This window comes from Lonchura striata, chromosome 6 (genome assembly GCF_046129695.1).
Source record: "Lonchura striata isolate bLonStr1 chromosome 6, bLonStr1.mat, whole genome shotgun sequence".
Classification (NCBI taxonomy): Eukaryota; Metazoa; Chordata; class Aves; order Passeriformes; family Estrildidae; genus Lonchura; species Lonchura striata.
The window spans coordinates 45,286,868-45,309,264 of record NC_134608.1 but is presented as its reverse complement, the minus strand read 5'-3'; the positions used below and the strand labels follow the sequence as shown (position 1 = coordinate 45,309,264).

At 40.3% G+C, this 22,397-nt stretch overlaps 1 protein-coding gene across 4 annotated transcripts in view; it reads right to left on the bottom strand.

The window, feature by feature from the left end:
- TSPAN4 (tetraspanin 4) overlaps positions 1 to 22,397 on the bottom strand; it is a 418,694-nt gene that overhangs the window by 59,846 nt on the left and 336,451 nt on the right. For all 4 annotated transcript variants that reach the window (XM_021555172.2, XM_077784245.1, XM_021555171.3 and 1 more), the window contains one exon: positions 13,262 to 13,453. In XM_021555172.2, the coding sequence (XP_021410847.1) occupies positions 13,262 to 13,453 (192 nt within the window). The remainder of the gene's footprint in view (positions 1 to 13,261; positions 13,454 to 22,397) is intronic.

Genomic DNA, 22,397 nt, shown 5'->3' with positions numbered 1-22,397 from the left:
TGCTCCAGACACTTGTCTCTGTGGATGATGACTGGCACACTAATACACAGGATTGGATCATCTTCCCCACTGTTTCTCCCTCCCAAATCTTCTCAATAGCAGGAGCATGTTGCTCAAATTGCCCATCTCTCCATGCCAGGAGTAGCTGACCTTCTCTCAGTCTCCCAAAGGCAAAAGTGACCCAATACATTGAAAACCAAGGTGTGATTCTCATGTTAGCCGCCTAACACTTTGCTGTGAGACTAAATGTGATATAACTGATGGTAAACTCTAGACTGCTCTGTTTCCACTGCTTGCTGAAATAATGCCTTTAGTTTGATGGGGTCTGTCACAGAAGGGGACAGTAGGATTGCAGTGTGCCAGACCTGTTAGCTCATGACAGGAGACAGAAGGTTCTTGCAAAGAATTATTCAATTCCTCTTCAACAAACATGCAAGTACTAGGAAGACCCGAGAGCCAGCTGTTTCTTTTGAACAGTGATATATTCCAAAACAATTTTAAAGTTCATAGCCTAGCACATATATTGCTTGCACCAAACTGCATACAAATTAGCATAACCTTCCTATGACACTGAACAAATAACTTCAACAGACAGCCTGTGCTGTTTTCCATCATATTTGAACAGCCTGCAAGGTGGACAGCTGGCTTCTTTTCTGACAGACACTATGAAGTACAACACACAAGCAGGGAGGTTGCTCCTGGAAAATGCTCCAGAAAGATAACTGCCCTCCACCTGCACCAGCTCCCAGGATGAAGAGATAAAAAAAAGGAAAATTTACAGCCAGTCCTTCCCCTGTAACATTAACTGCAAGTTTGGTACAGTGATGATACAAATGATACAAGCAATTTGCCTTTTAGTGAAGCTGGATTACCAAATCCTCGCTGATCATCTCTAATTTCAGTATTACATTTCACTTCCTAATGAATACACACCCCAGTAGAAGAAATTACAGACAATTCTTTGGGGTAAGATAGTTGGTCTTCATAGCCTGGAAGGATTATTAATTAGTCTGCCTGGTCCTGATGTGTACATATGTAACTTCAGTGGCTCAAAATGAACCAGCTCTGGGTGCTAGAAGACAGAGTCTCTCAGAATCCCAGACACACACAGGGTGTCAGTGACCTCTGGGCACCGCCTTGTTCAACCCCTTCCTAAAAGCACAGTCAGCACAAAGCTGTACAGAGCTGTACCCAGTCAGCTTAGGAGCATCTCCAAGGATGAAGATGGACAGTCACCTACAGGCTCCCTGGATACCTTTTCTCAGTACTTGACTATATTAATGATAAAAACATAACAAAAATATTCTGCATCTCTAATTTCCTTTGGTTTTAACTTGTGGCTGTTATCTCTTGTACCATCCCTGTGAATCCTTCCAAAAGCTCTATTTCCCTTATATTGTACTACAAGATAGTTGAAGACGAATAAAATATACTCCCTGCTTTAATTTCTTAAGACAGAACAAGCCCAGCTCTCTCAGTCTGTCCTTGCACATTATGTGCCCCACAATCATCACATTGGCTCTCCACTGGATCCATTCCCTCCTGGTATTTATTTGTCTCTTCTACTGGGGAGCTTTAAATTGGATTAAGCACTTTAGGTGTGGCCTTTTCTTATTCTAGAAGAAGGTGTCATTGCTTCTCCAGGTCAAGAAATGTAAAGGAATGTGGGGCTTGGTATAGTCTAGAAAGACCCAATTACTACATTTATCATTTTATTCTGATTTGAGACAAAAGTATATTTGAAAGATCTCTGCTTGATTTTTAGATTATAAATACTTAACAGCCACACTTTACCATGCTGCTGAAAATTTAAAGTTTTCCTCAAATTTAATATGCTTTGTAATTTTTCAATAATTTTATAGTGGATTATATTATTTATATTTAAATATTATTTAATGGATTGAGTGACATTATGTGTCATTACTATGGTTGACATTGTTAAAGTCTTTTATCTTCCTGCAGAAGTGTAGCATCTCCATGCCCAACCTAATTATGACAACAAATGCATCAACAAACTTTGATGCATTAGTCAAGCACCAAAAAGGGTAACACTGTCAGAGATTCTGAATGCTATAAACTATTGCCAAATTTACTACATATTCCCCACTTTGGAAAAATTCAAGCCACCTAAAAAAATGTCTAAATCAATGTCACAATTGACACTGAGATACTGAAAAAAAGAATTCCAGGTACTGGAGAACCACCCACTCTTTATATAGGTCCTGTATTTTTGCCATTGTTGGATCTGGTTTTGTAAGCAGAGCAATATGAAGTTCATCCTCAAGCATTTTCAGACTACCCAGAATAGCTTTTAAATAACATATTGGTACTTGACTTTTAGAGAATAAAAACTCATATGGTACAGATTTTGTCAGCATTCAAAAAAAAACCACAATGAAACTTTCTTCCACTTTTGAAAGCAAAAGTGTTCAATGTATCAGTCGTTCTCACAAGAAGTTTGATTTAACATAATTCCCTGAAGGCATTTTGATCTGATATATTAACAGGGACTAGGAACATTACAAAAGATTCCCTTTTTTTCTTTTTAAATTTCCTTTGATTTTCTTTTACAAGGTACTGAGCAAGAAGAGGAGAACAGAAGAGAAAGTGCAGTGGGAATTGCACTTAGAAGTAACTTCCTATTCAGGCTGGAAGACTTGTACAGAAAAAGACAGAGCAGTGAACGAGAAATGACAGGACAATGCCCAGACTTCAACAATAACTGGAATTACAGTCAACAAAATCCCAGTGTATTAATCTACTACATGAACTTCAGAGCCAAAGGGAAAGGGCAGTTTGTTTCTAACAATTTCCATCACAGTGGATTCTGATTACACATCCCAGTACCAGAGGTTTTTGCTGACACTTGGTCTGAACGCTCCTTTCATTAGTTCCATGCACTTGCTCCTACTTACAGCACCACAAATGCTTCCTTTCTGTCCACAGCATTTATACTCCTTGAATATTCGAGGATTTATGGTCCCATCTGAGCCCTCTCTCCCCCATGTTGTGCATATTTAGCTCTTTAAGTACTTCCTTGGAAATACATCTCTTTAGTCTCACAATCATTTTTTTTCAGCATAAAAATGACAAGTTTGCTCATAAACTGTAAAAAGGCAGTAATGTATATAAGCAAACTCATGAACAGAAACTCCATTATGAAAACGTCATGTATCTAAATTTGGTTCATCAGCTATTATTCTCTGAAAGCCTTAATGGCTAATTCATTCTGATTGTGACAAAGCCTTTCATGCCTTATGCCTGCTGGATATATAGTACAGCTCTGTTTATGTTTGGACTATATATTTTATGAATGTGCAAAAATTCCCGCTGATCAATAGAGCTCAAAGAAATCTGCAGTAATTATTTCTGGGAAAATATATAACATATGCAGCCTTAACACATTAACAGTGTTTCATTTTAGTCTCATTACTGCTTTCAGTTGGAATCATTCAGTCTTACTGCATTAGTGAGAGTTTAGAGACCTGATATTCCCATACTATGCATCAAAGGACTTTAAGTGGTATTTTATGACATCTCTAGTATTTTTTCATATTCTACAAAAACTGACTCAAAATCAATGAAGTGTCATCAAATAGTAGCCAGGTATCACTCTCCTATCACAACAGAGGGTGGGTGTTGGCCCTTTAGCAGATCATAGATTCCTCAGCACTAAAAAAAGTCTTGCTGGCCTTTGACTTTTATATGCTGCTTCATTTCTTCTGCAAACATAATGCAAAAGTGTGACATGATCTAGTGTAGTTTTATACAAGTCAGGAGAGAAACTCATCTTATTTGTGAAGTATAAGTGGATGAAGAAGAAAATAAAACATCAGAGTAGCACTTTCAAGTCCTTGTGCCACTCCACTCATGACAAAGCAGCTGCTTGAGTCCATCTACCACAGGTAAGGGATACAGCCAATACAACTAAAAGGCTCTGGCTTGGGTTTAATCCAACCTACTCCATCTATGGTAATGTCATGCAATGTTCTTATTTCTAGGAGCATCAAAACAGTGCCTGGAAACTGTGATGTATGTGTAAGTGAAGGAGATGGTGAGAAGAAGATGAGCGAGGAGAAAATAAAGGACAAGGCAAAGCATTTTGTCTGCTTTTTAATTCTACTGCAGGTTTTACTGCCCATTTGGGGTTCTCAAATGTGCTACAGAGAAGCAGATGCATCAGATGCACGTATGTCAGTCTTGTAGTAGCTTAAAAATAAAGAAGCAGGCAGTGTGGCCTATCTAATTCTGCCTTTTAGCTGGTAATACTGAGGGTCTGAAATACCTATAACATCAAATCAACTCTGTACCTTGTGTGGCATCAGTGATTTACACAAACTAGCCTCCATTTCCTTACCTCCTAAGTTACATTTTTTCTGAGGTTCAGGTAATTCTACTCCTTATAGAGAAAGTCAATGTTGTTCTTCATTTTAGGTTCCATTACTAAGGTGGCTAAGAAATAACAAAAAAAAAAAAATACTGGGAATAAAAGCACACATGCTGCTTTACAAAGCCTACTACCTTCTATCCAAGGAAATAATGTTATTATTAGGGAGAAAAAAATAGCAAATATTATGCTCAAAAATGACATCAATGTCTGGGCTGGCAAGGAACGCACAGGTTACCTGTAATTTACTTTCAAAATGGGAGTAATTCTGTTGTCTTTCAGCTCTTGCAGGTGATCCTAGGTCTGGATTTGGAAATGGCTCAGAGCCAGGCTTCTTTGGAAGAACATCTGGCACATAAGAGTTGGTTGAATGCTGGGATAAAAGATGGGAGAAGGGACACTTGGTAGGTGACAGGAGAACTTGAGCCTGCACAGACTGTCAGAGAAGCTGATATTGCTAGTAGACTTTAGTCAACAAGGAGTTAGGAACTCACACACTGATAGCCATTTAGACAAACAGATCAAACCTTCTGTTGATCTAAATTAATACTCCCCTGACTCCTGCAGAGTCTGGTGCTGCCACACTCTATGATGACCATAAAGCAGTGTCCTGGCACCACAAAAAGAAATGGGGACATTAGGAAAGTGTTCTTCCCTGACCTAACAGGGAAGAATCTCCTCAGGGAAGTGGGTCTCCAAGCCAGTCAGAGTTTCTGGATGACACTCTTACTTGTATGGTTTAGTTTAGCCAGGCAGTCCTGCAAGGAGCAGGTAGTAGGACTCAGTGATTCTTATGGGTCCCTTCCAACTCAATGCTGTGTGATTCTGTAACTCAAAGCACATGAGGCATTAGTGGTATTGCATCAGTCTGTACCAGAAAATTAAATATACCCTATAAGGTAAGCCCTTCCTACACATTGACCCTAGGATCAAGTCTAAAACCAAGAGAGAAGAAAACTTTAATCTTTCTCTCCTCAGTTCCCAGATCCATTGTTTAAGTGCTCCCAGAGCTGAAGAAAAGAAGGGAGGAAGGGGAGGACTCAGACAGGTTCCATCCCCTCACAAGTTTCAGTACCAGCCAAGCAGAAGAAGCTAAAAATTGAAAGACAAGGAGGAGCAGATTCGTCGTAATAGAGACAACCCAACTAGGGGAGCTTGGTGCTCAGCACTTTCAGTCCAAGCAGGCAGCAAGCTGCAATTTCACATGCAACACAGCACTACACAGAGAAGTGATATACATCATGTATAATGTTCTCAGGCTGTATGTATGACATCTGTCTCGTCTCTGCATCACTTGCTGCTGTGGCTGCAGCCAGCATTTCCCTGATTTTGCTAGTTTGATTGCTAAAACACCAGCTCATATGCTAAACTGGAATGAGAATCTACTGCTTGATCTGTAGCATTAAATTACTGAGATGAAGTCATTTACAGGCTGTTTCTTTCCCATTTAGTTGCTTTGAAATAAATTCCCTGTCACCAATGAAGTTTCAACTGTCAGCTCTCTGGATCCAGTGATACTACTGAAATCAGTAGTGTATTTTATTTTCCTTTTCTTCCTACTCATTAACTTTTTCCTTCTTTTCTTTATGGCTGTTTCATTTACAGATGAGCTTGCTGGAGTTCAGAAAACTCTCAACAGCACAGACAAAACACCATGGGCACTCATTTTCCCCTTGGACTATTCCATAAATGAGAATCTTTTGATACCTGGATAGTCACACAGATATGTATATAGCATCAGTGTATTCCACAGCTGGTCCTGACCTAATATCAAGTTTTAATTCTGATTTTATTCATTCCAGCAGCTGTGACGATCTACTTGCTTATTAACACAAAGTTATCATTTCAATTAAACTGAACACACATCTGTTAATGATTATTTTCCTTCCCCTTCTCATTAACCATTGTTTCAGCTTTTCTACAATAAAAATCAGGGTTATCCACAAATTAGGATATATCAGAATAAGGGGAAGTGGGTGTATCTAAGCCATTTTGTTAATCTTGTTAATTAACACAATTTTGTTAATGCTTGATGTGATGGAACATACCCAACCTTGGTGCTTTATAAGAAGGCAGCTGGCTTCAGATAATCAGAGAGGAAACAGCATTTTGTCTGTTTCAAGTCCTTTCCCCTTTCTAATTTACTCTTGTGTAGGTAATGTATCGAGAAGGAACCCTTCATCCTCTGCCTCTTTTGACTAGATACCTACATGGTATCTGGTAATGGCCATGCTGCATCCTAACCAGAGCAGAAGAATGGGTTCTTGGAACCAAACCATTGGAGAGAAAAAAAAAGGGCCACCAAATCTGACAGTGAAATAAAGAACTACCTATGAATCTTATTTTCTCTTAGGACACTGGTTATTATTTAAGTTTCAAGTGTCTGGAAATGTTGTATCTATACATGTGTGCTGTAACAACCAAATAGGGATTTAGATCTTTCCTTCACACAGGGCCCCATACTGTTTTTTAGCAGTATTCCTATGATCTCCTGGACCAAAAGTAAGTCCCTATTTGCAAAAAATACGCACTAGACCATGTTCACAGATCTTTTCCAGCAGCTTCTCTAAATGTTCTGTTTCACATTTAATAGAAGGCAGTGTTGCAATTAGGCTGATCAGCTCAGCTGGGACAGCCTACAGTGTTGCCCATGGAAAACAACTAAGGCTGCCAATTACCATTTTCAACAAAACAAAAAATTGAGAATTTGCTTTGGGATATTTTTTTTTTTCACTTGGACACAATACATATGATAAAAGAAATCAGAATTGTCATTATTATTATGGAAACATGGACTAAATACTTTTTAAAGGTCACTGAAGCACACAGGATGGCTAGATATACTCTGATGTAATCACAAAAGATGATGAAGGCACTGAGTTGAGATTTAGATAATTTGGGTTTGCTTCATGGCTCTCTCACAATCTCCCAGTGCAGCCTAGGCAAGGCACTTAGTTTCACTTTGCTGCAGCTCCCTAGTCTAACAAGAATAATAATATTTTCCATTTGTCTTACCTAATTAGACAGTAAGCTCTACTGGTCAGCTACCTCTGCTTACCAGGAGTTTTATACAGAATGAACATCGTCATGGGCTGCCTGCAGGGGATACTGTAATACAGGTATAATAAATTATATAATCCATTGTGATTTAACATCTGGCACTGAGACTTTTAACCTGGACTATCCATGGAATAATTAATGACCTTTTTCAGGGCAAGCATACAAATACAGATGCCTGCTAAACATGTCCAAAAGGCAGAGAATTCAGGCAATTTAGCTCCTCAAATATAGATCTTAAGCAATTAACCTAAAAGATAATGTTTACACAGACCCTTAAGGATCAGCTGGGTCAACATTTGAGCACTGAAGTACTTAATCAGACATAAATCTCTTTTGCATAGAGAAATGGTCTGTTCAGGTGTACCCACAGCAGCTGCCTGAAGTCAGAACCATGATCAAGCCAGCACAACTGACTGAGTCTGAGTGGCAGAGCAAAGTGGTGCCTCGGCTCCTGCAAGGACCTGCCCTCAGCAGGAAAGCACACGCAGTGCAGTGGGGTTAAGAGCACACAAGCCAAATATTTTGTTAAAATTCACGAAGATGATGGATATGGCTAACTGCTCTGATGCACATCAGAACTGTATGGCAATTCCAAAGGGAAAGCCAGCAAAGATGGATTCCTAATTTTGTATCAAGATGACCCATAGAGATTTGCAGTATACCTACATGATCCAGCAATGCAGGACAAAATACCTGCAAATAATATCAATGGAAGTTCATAAATTAACCTTCTCACCTCAGACTCCTGGCTTATTATCTCTGTCACTGGTTCAGGCCACTGACACAACCCATCAGAACAAAGCTGCCATTTTCTAACTCTACAGCTGAGCTTGTAGCAGAGGGACTTCAGTTCATACAGTCTTGAGCAACAATGCTCACAAAAATGTTAAACAAGTCTTACTGAAGCAGGAAAGCACTGTTTGCCTACTTCATTCAACAATTTGCATCTATATTCAGATGTAAGATTATATATACCAGTTTGCATACTTATCTCAAGAATACCTGTTGCTTTGATTTCCCTAGAGAAATCGAATAATGGAAAAGTTTATCTTCATTCACATTGTAGCTGAAGCAAATAAGAATCAATGCAAATACCCATTTTTTGTTCACTGACATCTTAGAATGACAGCTGTAAAATTCACACATCTATGTATTTTTGCAGAATGCATAGAATGGTTGATGTTTCCTTTTTTTTTTTTTTTTACATTCTTAGATTTTCATATTATTCTATTCCTCTGAATGCAGAGAAAAAGGAATGGGCCTGTTTCTTAAGAAACTAAGGAAGCACTGACTTTACATTTTCCTGACTATACATTGCTACTGAGTAAAGAATATATGCAGTTGAGACCAGGTAATTTCTTTCAAGTCATAAATCTTGAAGCTTTAGACTATGTATCTAAACTCTCAATTCAGGGACTTAATGTGGCTCCTCCTGACTACTGCACACAGCTGTACTAAAATCTCATTTACAAACTGAACTTTACTTCTGCTTTTGATCTCCTTTTCCCACCTGTCCTCTACTTCTCAAACTACTTGGTCTGCTCTCACTTCTTTCAAAGGTCATTGGCAAATGCCAGAGGTAAGTAATTACTAACATTCACACCTAACACCACAGCAGCCTAATACCAAAGAGCTTACAGGTGTGCTCTGACAAACCAATACAAATGTCATATGTGCAGAACACAAAGATACATGATCAGAGTCTCATCTGCTCTGCATCTTAGTGTATGAAATGTAAATAGGCTGAGATGTCTCTCTGATACTGCTCACTTTTCATTCACTCAATCAAACTGTAGGAAATTTCATCCTTTGGCACATCATCAAACAGGAGCACTATTCTTAAGGCAAGACCTTCCACAAATATCCTGTGTCTACCACCACATAAACTTCTGCTTCTCCAGTGCAGATAGGCTGAGCTAGTCCTGCTTCCCCCTCAATTCATTTTAGGGTCCCCACAGTGCTCCATGCCTCCTGCAGTATCTCAAATGTCTTCCTCCAAACTACCCACCCCAATAACAGCAGCACGTGCCCTCAGCTAGAAACTGCCACGGCTTTCCTCTTCCTTCTGCTTTTAGCAAGCAGAGCAAGCATTCCTGTTGTATGGGAAATTTGTCTTTCCAGTCCTTGCAGATCAGACAACACCCCACATGAGGATGAGGTGCACTATGGGAGATATGAGCAACCTGAGGCCCAAATTGCTCTTGGTTAAACCCAGCATGACCATGTCGTTTGTGGGCTTAAAATGCCACAAGTGTCTTCAAGGAGATCTTAAGGATGTGATTTCAGAGTGTGTTGCAACAGGAATACAGTACAGGCAGAGCATTCACATCATCTTTACTACTGTCTGTGGTCATACTTAACATCCCAAGCTTTCTGTCATGTTGTGTGGAGCCAAGGAAAAGGGCAGGTCAGTGAAAACAGCTACTCAGAGATACACAGCAATGTTTTGCTCAATGGAGCAATGTCTGATCTCACATATGTATGATATAACATAAGTATCTGCCAACCCACCATGATAACATCCCTAGCTATTCCCCCAGCTTGGTTTATCCCACTTGCTCTTTTTTTTTGTTCACTCCAAGCCTCACTTCATCAGACTATTGTATATAGACTGCTGAAACACACAACGTATGCAACATTCTAGCTTCTACTTCTTGCTTTCCTTTTCTTTGCATTTCCATTAATAACTTTTCCATGCTTTTAAGCCCACCACAAATCTGTTACAACTGCCTGCAGACCTTGTCTAACTCCTGTGCATCTCAGTTCCCTAAGTTTGTTTAGTGCTCTAAGTAAACCTGGTCTAGTGAAAGGTGAACTAAGTTTGCTTAGTGCTCTAAGTAAACCTGGTCTAGTGAAAGGAGTTGGAATTAGATGATCTTGAAGGTGCTTTCCAACTCAAACCATTCTGGGATTCTAATGCTGGGGGGCTCAACAAATATCAGGAGGCGAGGGTGAATCACCTAAATGCATTATCTAGGGACTAGTGGAACACAACCCAACAGCCTCCATCTGCCCTTCTTAAACACCTGTGCAAACAGACTTCAGTTGCTCCATTTCTACTTCCAAAGCTCCTATTTCCAAATGGAATAAAATGTTACAAGAAGTTGCTAAAGAAAATACTTCACAGGAAGATGGCAGCTGCATCACACATGAGCTAGACAACTTTGTGAGTGGCTGTCACATTTGTAGCAATGCCTTCTAGAGATATAAATTCAGTTCCAAAAGCAACCTTAGCTACCATCAGGACCAAGGCCAGATGTTAAGTGGCAGCCAGGGTGATGTTGAAAGGAGTGTAAGGACTTGATCCAGGAGCAATTGTTAAACACCATGTGTGCCACAGACACACGAGGGCTGGAACACTTAGGAGCTTTCCCTTTATAATTTAGATGGTAAATCCTATTGCAAGCCAGCTGCAACAAAACAATCCTCTTTAAAAAGCAGACAGGGCATTTTCAGGGCTGTTTAAAAAAAAAAAAAAAAAAAAAAAAACAGAGATATTCTAGGAAGACATAGTTTTCATTGTGCCAGAACACCGTGTTGGGAACACTTGTGGAACAAGAAATGGAAGAAGGAATGTAGCAACCACACACCCTAAGAGCAGCTCTGGTTTGATACTCAGCAATTTCTTTCATTCAAGAATTTTTTTTGCTGTCTGTGTTACAGAGAAAAATGGGAGCTGGCCAAAACCAAATGCCTCAGCCCTAAACTTGAAAACACTTTCAAGCACAGGTCAAATCGAACCAGCAATCTGAGGAAAGGAAGACTAAGGACAAACCTGCAGAAACCTTTGCTCACAGAAACAAGAGCTGCTACCACCATCCATTTATCTTCTAAAGACATAGGCACAACAAAAACAACTCAGAAGAACTCAAAAATCACCCTGGTATTTACTGACAGTGAGAAAGTACCAATGCAATGCAATATAGAAAGTTACTCTAGACCAAATAAAAACTGAATTCAATGTGGACTAAAGAAACTGTATTTCAACCCTCTACAGTCAGGCTTATTCAGAATTAAAGTAGCTAATAATCAGCTCTAACACAACTCAATTTTGAAGAAAATTGAGTAAAATAGAGGCCACACAAAATAGCTACAGTACAGAAAGGCAAGGACATGAAGACAGAGTGAGATGCAGGTACCTAATCAGATCAAGCTTCCCCATTCTCCTGTGCAGAGAGCTCCTAAATGAATTTGAATTCCTTTGCATTACTTAACTTGATCCATCAAGCACAGCCCTTATGTCAGACACCGAGGGACACTGATTCTGAGTGCTCTGCAGTGTCAGGAGGAGCAGTACCTGCAAGCATTTCTATTTCCCATGGACGCCCAGCTGGGGGTGGCTGAGTGCATCCACCCTAGCTGGGCAATGATGGCTGATCAAGGGAGTCTCTGTCCTTGCCAAAAGGACAGATGAAGGACAAGGACCATAAGAGAGAAAATCCTTAAACTCCTCCAGTACTGAGGATTGACTGCCAGATCCTGACATACATGCAGGCACTGCTCACTGCTGTCACACCTGGGCTAGGCCTTCAGGAAAGAACAAAGTAGGTGATTAATTTTGCACATATAAGCTATACCATTAGATTTGCACCCTGTGGGCTGCTGCTGTACTGGCATTAAAGCTGTAATCCATTACATCTGTCTGGGCACACACTTCCTCCACAAAGCGTGTATTTATAGGACTGTTAAAAATGTCAAGGACTTTCAGCTTCAGATTGACTTCAGCCTTGCCAGTTTAGATTTTCACTCACATAACTGCCTTAATTTTCATTTATATTGTTCATTTTAGTTTCAAGCCACATACATAGCCTTTACTAGCCTAGACTGACTAGTTTTGACTGCCTAAAAATCAGCAGAAACAACTGATTAAGACAAGGGCCTGGAAAAAGTCCTCTATTGAGGCTTAGAATCTCAGTCACTTAAGAGATTTGGGGGCTTGTGTGCCTTAACTCATTCTGTAGTTCCCAGAGAAAAAATTATTATGTGAAGCACAGTAAGGAACAGCCTTTTACAGAGGCATTACCAGGTGACCAGCTGAACTACAGCTCCTCTTCACTCTGAGGTTTGCCAAACCCCATGGTGAAGTCCTAGTCTTGAGCAACAAGATCACCTCACTTCCTGGTCCTCAGCTGAACAGGATGCAAAATACTACTATCAACTATAGAAGGTATTCACTGCTCCTAAATTTCACCTTTGACTGGCATCAAACTGCATTTTCATAAAATACACCAGGGATGTGGCTCAAGATTCTGTGAAATCATGGACAGCTGGCACCTTATTAATCTTTGATTTCACAGCAGTCTCCTTGTGCTGGCACCTTTGCTTCCTGAAATCTCACCTTTTGGAGAATGAATGGTTGGAAAAAACAGCATTTTCAAACCCGACAGTCTTAATTTTCATTTAAACCAGAATCAACTGCTTTAGAATCAACCTGTTTCCTGCCTGCACTGATGTCCCTGCCCTGGATTTCAGATAACCAGTGCCACTAGGGCAAACATTTGGAGTGGATTGCTATCAAAACTGAGTGAAAAGTAATTTAAAGCTACACCACAAAAGATGTCTCTACAAAACCCTTCCTCTTTCTCTGAAGGAAACCTACACCACCACTAACAATTCCCTCCCTGCAGGTCTCATCCTCCGTGGTCAGGAATGGCTGCAGCTCCTCAGAGCGATTATCAACGCCTGCTTCACACAGGACTCACGTCTCATCTGGGTCAAGTGGGCAACTTCTGTTGAGATACAGGTCACTTCAGCATGCATTGCAATAGCACCAGCATCACAAGACAGCAAAAACTGCAGCAGCTTAATACTCACACTCAGCAGGAGGCACTTGTTTTCTTTGATGGCACCTATGCAGCCCACGAAGCCGATGATCATGACAAACGTCCCTGTGACGATCAGCAGGTTGGCAGCTGACAGGGATGGGAAAGAAGAGGAGAGGGTGGCAAAGTTCCCTTGGGTAACAGCCAGCCAGATGCCTACACCAAGGATTCCACAGCCTCCCAACTGGGAAAACAAAGAGAAACAAAGGAACTCAGTTATTGTATCCAAGCAACCCAAGATATGAGACTGTATCAATATGGCAGTGGAGCAAACCAGCAGTCACACCTGGTAAGAAATTATTTCTCCTTATGACATTTTCAGTAGGAAAAACAGAGAAAAAAAAAATAGAAAAGTCATCAGTAAGATGCAACACTCAAAAACTCACAGATTTCCTAAATCCAAGACACAATCTCAGATACCAGGTCTTTTGCCCTCTAGTGAAAAAGCAGACACTGAGTAAAGGATAAATTCCCAAAGGGTCAGGGATTGAAAAAATCTCTGTCCCATTTAGGTACTTTAGAGAACTGCCCAGAATGGCTGAAACATTTTCAATTCCCCATTCTTCCCATCCCAATACACTGTCTCTCATCCTTGACCCACGCCATAAGCAAACCTTGCCAGAGCATCCCCCTGGTAGAACACCTCATACTTCTTTAGTTAGCTCCTGTCTAAGGTCAAGCCTCTCCTGGAAGCAAGAGAGCATTTAGAATATAAGGCAAAGAGGATTTTGCATCATTATCTAGTCACACAGCACAGCATCACTTAGGTTTCTTTCTTTCCTGCTCTCCCTTTAAAATAACCAATTTTTATTGAGTTTATAATTGCACTTTATTATCCAAATCAATTAAAGGCTTGGAATGAAATTGTGTTCATAGAGTAGTAAGCCAGACATATGCAGGAGCATATCCACTAAGTACCTGCATAAAGTGGATGAACATAATGCAGCTCATGAACCAGGGAAGGAAAAAGACAGAGTTAATCCTCGGGCAGAGCTAAACCTCAGAAATGAAACACAGAGGAGAAACACAAAAGCCAAAGCAATTTCTTATACTAATTACTAAGGTTGTCTCTTAATGCCGCTGAATTCCTCCCCAAATAAAAGGCAATAAAGGCAGCTGTGTTTTAAGGCAGCATTCCTCACCCCAGTTGCAAACCACTCTGTTTTGTTCAGAGCTAAGGAACCAAACTAAACCTCACATCAGTGTACCTCAGCTGCACCAACCTGTGTGTCTCCACCTAGAGAAAGCAAACTCCAAGACACAGGGACTCAAATGCCCTCATTTAGGAGTCTGCAAATGCCAGGCATCCCCACATCACTGTATTCAACCTTTCACAAGTATCCTCTTACAAGTGCCACGGAGAGACAGTCCATGGCCTGACCTCCCCTCTATTCCCACTTAGAGAGTATGATCATTAACATTGTCCAAAGTTATTGAAGAATAACCAAGGGATTGGAGGGGGAAGAATACCTAGAGAAGGTAACCCACAGAAAATCATTTAGGCTAAGGGAGGGGATATAAAGAAAAGCTATCATCATGGCCCAAAGGAAAAAAAAATAGTAATCATATAGGAACAAAATCCCTAAAGAGGAAATAAAACACTGATGGTCTGCTGAGCAGAACAGCATTGAAGGAGATGTCACAACCATCTAAGGTAAAACCAAACTGGTCAGAGTGCTGAAATACAGACAGGAATAGCACTAAACCCACTGAGGAACGGGCTGAAAAGCAGAAGTGCACTTCTGCCTCCTCAGCTTGGTGGATGTTTGCCTCAAGATCAGCCTCAGAGCTGCAGGCATGGGTAGGCTGCTCCAACAGCCCAATTAAGCCTAATGAAGGCAGATGCCCAAGAGCAGCAGAACCATGACCTTGCAATGCATTTAGCTCTTCAGTTCTTTGTTCTGAAGCAACTCAATAGTACCAATAAGAGGCAGCTTATTTCATCACCTTTCATGCTCCCCCTGCTGCTACGCTGCTTTGAGTGTTACCATCACTTGTATTGCAGGGGGTGGGTCTCACTGAGGATGCTGTAAAGGCAAGACCTGCTTGCCTGCTCCTCCATCATCCACTAATTTCTTATTGATGTACAATGCTTAATGCTTGGGACATTGTTGCCTGGATGTTTGAACTCAGCATCTTCTGACTCCAAAGTCATTTTTGTTTGCAAAAACTGGAAATTCACCAGTGGCATGAAACATCAGAAAACCAGGACACAGTTCATGCGAAATGCCACAACTGGGGCTGTAGCCATTTAGATCAGGGATCCTGTTCAGCAGCAGTATCTCACTACACTGCTCTTGATTCAGAGATACTCTGCTCTCCAGCAGCTCATTACATTCCTATTTATAAAGAGATAATGCACAGCTCTTCCTTGGGTTGACTGACTAAACTTGAAAGGCAAAAAGATATCCTTTGAACATTAAACCACCCAGCTCAAACTGGACTTCATAATGTCAGCGCATATTACTGAAGACTGCTCCACCTTTGTTCAGCTCTGTTCCTTTTCCCACACCAGAATATCTACTCATGGTCCCAAATAAATTTACTAAGCTGTCACACCAGGCACACCCAGGAAACAGAGGCTGTCCTTAGCTATAGACTAAACTGCCCTTTAAAGTCCCCCTTTTCCCCAGGGAGCGAAGCACACCTGCAAGTGTGCATCCAGTGGCCTTTTAACAATCAAGGATCTGTTTAGGGAACTGCTTAAAGAACCAGCACCTACCAAGACAGCCACAGGAGCCTTTCCAACAATAGCCAAATGTTTTCTATTCCAGAACATTCAAAAAGCTTTCTCCTCATGCTCTCTGCCTTCCATTCTGAACTGAATTGCAATGTAATTCCCAGTCTGAGACCCTGGCATTACAGGCATCATATTTACTTATTCTGGATCAGAGCCAAGAGAAAGCAGTTGTAGTTGGTTCTATGCTGTATGTCTGTTTTTATTTCCTCCTCTTGGTATCTAAGGCACAGATAATTTTAAATGGTTATTTACAATGTTCTCTCTCCTCCATTTTTTCTCTCCTTACCCCCAGTCTTCTTTTCGTGTCAAAGAGTGTCAGAAGCATAGTGAGGAAATGAAAATTTTGACAGTTTTCTGGGCTTGCGGATATGTGAAACTAAACAAAACCAAAACCATTAACAGGGCTGGTTTTGACAATTTGGGGGCTTCTGCACAAACAGTGATACTGTCACAATTAAAAGAGAAACCAGTAAGATAAAAAAATTACAGCTGATCTACTGGCAGCCAAATGAGAGTCTGTATTAACTCAATTTGGTGAGTGCAGAGTTGACTACAAATTAAAAAAAAATGTTCCCCTTCAAAGATGCCAGGCTACTGACAATAGTGCTTTTTAAAACTCCCTTGTGAAATGTTTAACACATTATTTGCCTAATTTTTCAGGATAATCCACTGTCTCACAAACAAGGCAGCTCATGACAAAACCTAAAACAAAATGCAGTTCTCTCTTTTTTTCCTTAATAAACGTTGCTCTTTTTTTTGCCAAGTCTTTTATTCTAAGGTGAAAACAGTGAGACACCAGAAGGAATACTGTCCCAACCCTAAGACATAGGATATTTGAGTCAGGTGTTTGCTCCAGGAAAGATCTCAGTGTAAATCTTGAATGGGCTGTTTGGTGCATCTGTGCCTGAGTTGCAAAATTGTGAGGAAAAGACAGAAGCAATGGGTTTTTTTCAAGCCCTGGACTTTGCAATTGGCTGTGGAAGTAGCAAAATATTCTGTTCAAGACAAATTTCTCACAAATTTATAGAGCAGAGTCAAGCAGTACAGCAGGTGTCTTATTCTAAAAGCAGAGATTATCTGTCTCTTCTTCCCCAGGAGATACACAGAGGCGTGCACTTGCTCTCTTGGCAAATAAACTGCCTATGGAATTAGATCCTCCAAATTGTTCTAATGGGCTAGAAAATAAATTATTCAGGCTTCAGTGCCTACATTTAGAATTGATCTTACAGTATGATAATCAAAGTAATCCCAAACAGCCCTGGATATATGCTTGTTGGTGAAGAAAATTATTCTGAAGTCACAGCTACACACTTAAAATACTGCAGGAGAAATTGACTCATTGTTCATGATAATGGTGCTGGCATCTTTAAGTGGGTTTTTTTATTGGTTTTATTACATAGAAAATGCATCTAATTGAGGTTTCTCATATTGTATCTGATTAGGATCTACTCATCACACTTCCTCTCTTAGCCCCACCCCCCCCCCCCCAAAAAAAAAAAAAAAAATATATCCTTGTGTGTTAAGAAATACACTGATAACAGAATCCAAGTGGAAGATACGACCAGTGGAAGATACGACCAGTTCTCTTGGAGGATTTTTCTCCCCCAGTCTCTACATATTTAAACTAAAAGGGCTCTCTCAATCCCCCTTGCATGAATATGCCTCCCCCGCCAAGTCTAGAGTTAAAGTATACAGTGAAAAAACCAGCATGTAAGTATCAACAGCAGTGATGTGAACATTATCCTGCAAATGTTCTTGTAATATCAGGCACACTGAAATTACTGCTGCTTTCAGCTAGACACAGAGAGGGGGTGGGAATGGAATACATATGTATATTGACAGGATCAAAAGCAGGAGTATGGGTGTAAGTGCGGGGGATGCAACACCCCACATAAACCCCTGTGAATGACCTGTCTGTGCAGCTGTTTCCCATCCAGGAGGGAGTGGCCACTTCTGGAATACACCTTCAAACACATTAGCCACTTGTGGAAAACGCCTTCCAGAGGCAGTTCATGGCCACTGGACTACTGAAGCCCTCGTAGCCATCCATCTGCACCATGCCCCCACTGCCAGTGTGCAGCACGACTGAAATTGCAGGTGCTGTCCCCCCACGTGGATCAACTCTTTGGCAGAGCTCATGAGACATAAACTAGGAGTGTCACCTCTGCATGGCACAAGCTGCATTTCCTTCACTAGCCAGAGGTCTGAAATGTAACATATATAGGATGAGAAGCACATTTCTGCCCTTAGATTATTGAGGCTCTGTAATGTAGAGCTCTGTAGTGTAAAACTGAAGGATATGCACAAATTCCATCCAAAATGGCCATGATCTGAGCTCTGTCCTTTTAGCAAGAATTCAAAAAGAACTAGGAGAAAAAAAAAAACACTTGAGAAAAGATCAGTTAGTAGGGACCACACTCCTGACAGTGAAGAGAGAGGAACAATAGTATTCCCTAAACACCAATATGGGATAGGAAAGGTGACTAGAGGATTGGTATTAACTTTTCTTAAGATTAAAAAAGTTAGAGGTTATTTGGTCTACAGATTGAAAACCAATGAAGTCAAGTACTTTTCCACAAAACATTTAATTAAATTCTGGAATTCACTGCCACAGAGTTTTGTGGATGTTGAAATATATGCAGGTTCAAAAAGGGATTACGCAAAACAAATGAGAGCAAGGTATCCTAGCATTTCTTATAAATGGTATATTACTTGCAGCACTTACAGGGGAAGACCTTAAACTATTAATTGGAGGAGCTGATTAAAGTATCCTGTCTTGTCCCTTCTTTTTTATTATATTCTCTCTAAGCATCCCTGACCATGACCAAAAACAGGGTAATCAGCTAGATAAAATCTTTTCAACATTATGGACATTTGTTTGTTCTCCTTATCTCACCCTCTTCTGCCACTAGTTTAAATGTTCACTTAAAGTCTGAATTTGACTTTTTCTTTTTGCTTGCTTGACTTGGCATCAATCTACTCTCAGAGACAGGGTTCTAGATATAGACACCAATTAAGGAATTAAACCCCTGTTTCTCCTTACCTACATACCATATCCTTCATTTTGTATCAATGAATACATAGTTCATTTCAGTGTAAACTTTAAAGATCTGTTTCATTCATTGAATTTATCTTACTTAGAAACAAATTCAAAATCATTATCTCCCTCAGATCCACTGGACCTACAAATGCTGTATTTCTTTTCCTGTCAGCATGCAGATCCTGTTCAGCTGCTTCTCTCTCAGGAAGGGGAAAGGGAAAGGTAAGTGTGTAACTGAGTAAAGCACGAAACATTTCAAATGTCATTTGCTTCAGCTCTACATATAAGCAGTAAAAATTTAAAAGCTATATGAAATTAGTTGTTTGGCCCTGACATTCCACATCCTTTTCAATGTCCTTAAAAATAATTTCTGAATACAAGTCTCACATTGCTATATGGGCCATTATGTAGAAAAGCAGCAGCCAAAGACCTCCAAGAGCTGCAGGTCTCCATCCCCAGCTGGTGTCAACAGCACAGCTGATGGGTCCCCACTCTGAGCATCAGCAGCCAAGGATCCAGCCTGAATGTCCCACTGGACATTTTCTCCTGAATTAATATCCTACCTGCCTCTCCTTTACAAGCCAGTGTCCTGTCAGCAGTGTAACACAGCATACAGCACTCAAAGTAGGTGTGCCGTGCCATCTTCCGTGAGTTATCCTGCACAGGCAAGCAACTGTTAAATGAACACAAGTAGCTGAGTGCTACAATCTCAATCTCTGCTCTGCCTGCCAGCATGATATTCATGCCCTCACTGCCCTCTAACTCCACTGTGTCTTGTCAAAGGTTAGAAGAAACACATATCAATAGCTCATGTTGCTGTTTTCCTTCCCTTTAGACCCTTCTCTCCTACAAACAGGCTTTGTTTTATTTATATTGGGATATTATACTGGATATTCCTCCCAGTGCATGAGCCTGACAAATGCCAAGTGATTTTATCAAGCTTAAAAGGAGCTCTGAAGCCCTGTTTGTAAACTACATGGGCAAAGAAACATCACAAGAATGGCAATCCTTTTCATACTGTCAATAATGCAAACATTCAAAAAGCTGCATTTTCAGTTACCCTGGTGCGGATTGAGCCTCAGGAACTTAAGCCTCAAGAAATTCAATATTCCTTCTCAGTTGAGTTCCACCACTAAATTGCAGTATCATACAACTAAAGTAAATTTGGGGACAATTGAAGACACCAAAAGACAGAATCTCATGCTGACACCTCGCCAGTGGAGAAGTGAATAAAGAGTCATTCAGGTAATCCCTGCTGTTTTATGAGCAGCATTCTCCTACACACTTATTCCTCCAAATCATAGCTAGCTATCAACTACAGGTACAGAAGAACAACTGCCACATTTATGAGTTAATACCAACCTAAAATGTGATGATTTCCCTTCATGGGCTCAAAATTCAGTGAAACACTTAAATGTGTGCTCAATTGCATCCTTATTCAGCAATGTAATAAAAGAATGTGCTTAACTGCCACTGACCTTAATTAGGCCCTTTTGTAGTGCATTGAATTGCCCTGTGCTGCAAAGCTCTGTCACCAAGGATGTAAAAACTTGCAGAAATAGAACAGTTGAGAATGACCTATTAAGGCAGCACTGCTGATTAAACATAATAAAAGAATATTAAAAAGTGGTGATTATCAGTGTCACAAGCATCTAATCTGGTAACTTGCCTTAATTGTAATTTGAATTAAAGATTATGAGGAAAGCAGTGAGTTAATGACAACTTACTGAAACAGAGCAAATGTATGAGTTAGAAAAGGGATAAATACATTACCACTACTCTTTCCAGGTTCTAGCTTTAACTGCTGCCAAACCAAAAGTGTTAAAGCTTTTTCATCTGCTCCTCAAATATAATTTCTAAATCCACCTGGGATTACTGTAATGAAATAGATACAGTTATAATGAAGAATACATGCATGAGGTCTGGAATCAGAATCCATCAAATGAAGACAATCATTTAACAAAGAAGCAGCAGTGTATGAAAAGTGGGTGGGACCAGGAGTCTGTGTTCTGTTCCATACTACAGCAATAAATAACTTTTTAAATTACCTTGTAGCATAACCTGGGAAAAGACCAGATCTGGAGCTCTAGATGCAATTGTAATCACTTGTTGTCACACACCTAGCACTAAATACTGAAAGCAATAGAAGTAAATATAATTGTAAAGTTTGGGGGAGTTACACAACACAAACCCTGTGATGTTGTAAAGGTAATTGCTGACAGAGAATTTTACCAGAGCTATTTGGCAAAATACTTAAAGAAACTGAGCATAATAAGCCTCAAACAGTGACTCCAGAGCCCATAGCTTAGTTCTTTGGTTTAGCACAGATTTTCTGTATTAAATAAAATCCAGATTATTCAGTATCTTCAGTGCTTTTCTCTCCCCTGGAGGTACTGGATGGATTTAGAATAAAGGGTAGTGAAATACAATGATACAAGTCCCAAAGAAAACCAAAGATAAACAAACAGACTCCTTACAGGACACAAAGATGACAGAGATGATCATTCTATTTCATATTACCTGAAAGTTTTTAAAACATGTTGTAACAAGCACAATCTGCAGAAAAATAAAATGAAACCAAATTTTATATTGCATGTTTAATACATCAATAGAGTTATGTAGATAATGCAAGACTGGTTGCTATAGAAACATCCATAGCAAACACAGATACTATAGCTGAAATGCAAAATAAGTTGTGAATTTTAAAAAAAGTGCTGATACTGTAAAAAAACCCCACCTAGATAACAGCTAAAGGTGATGCCTTACCTCACAAAAGCTTTCAAAAAATAAGTCTCCACTCTATAAACCAATATCTCACTAAATATCCTGAACAAAGAATCTTCTATGGTGCCCAGTGGCAGAAGCTAAGTCCTGGAAGCTGAGCCAGACCACAAAAAGAGCCTCTGGTTTCAGTCCTGCATTTGAGGGCAGGTAGTATTTCCCAACACATCTGGCTTTTTACATACTGAGGCTGATTTTGAGCATCCTTTCTTGGGTTCCAAATTGGGCTGATGTATTCCATTGTGACTATGGCTGATTTTTCTGATGGATACCTCTGCAAACATAGTCTGCACAACAGGTCTTCTCCAATTCCCCTGGCAGCAATGAGCTATGCCATGTTTTTTGCTCCCATTCAGCTCTCTGAAGGGTACTCAGCAGCCAGTGATGGTGTCAGGATGTATATCCATACAGGGGCACTAGCAAACACTGCTCTCCACCCCACAGCTGACAGCACAGGGCTGGAAGTGAGGGACAGTGGGAACTCCAGCACTGCAGCGCTCCCATCCTCAGTAACCATTGTTACTGTTCTGCTCTTTCTGAAACCTGCTCTTTTTCCAGGTACTGACA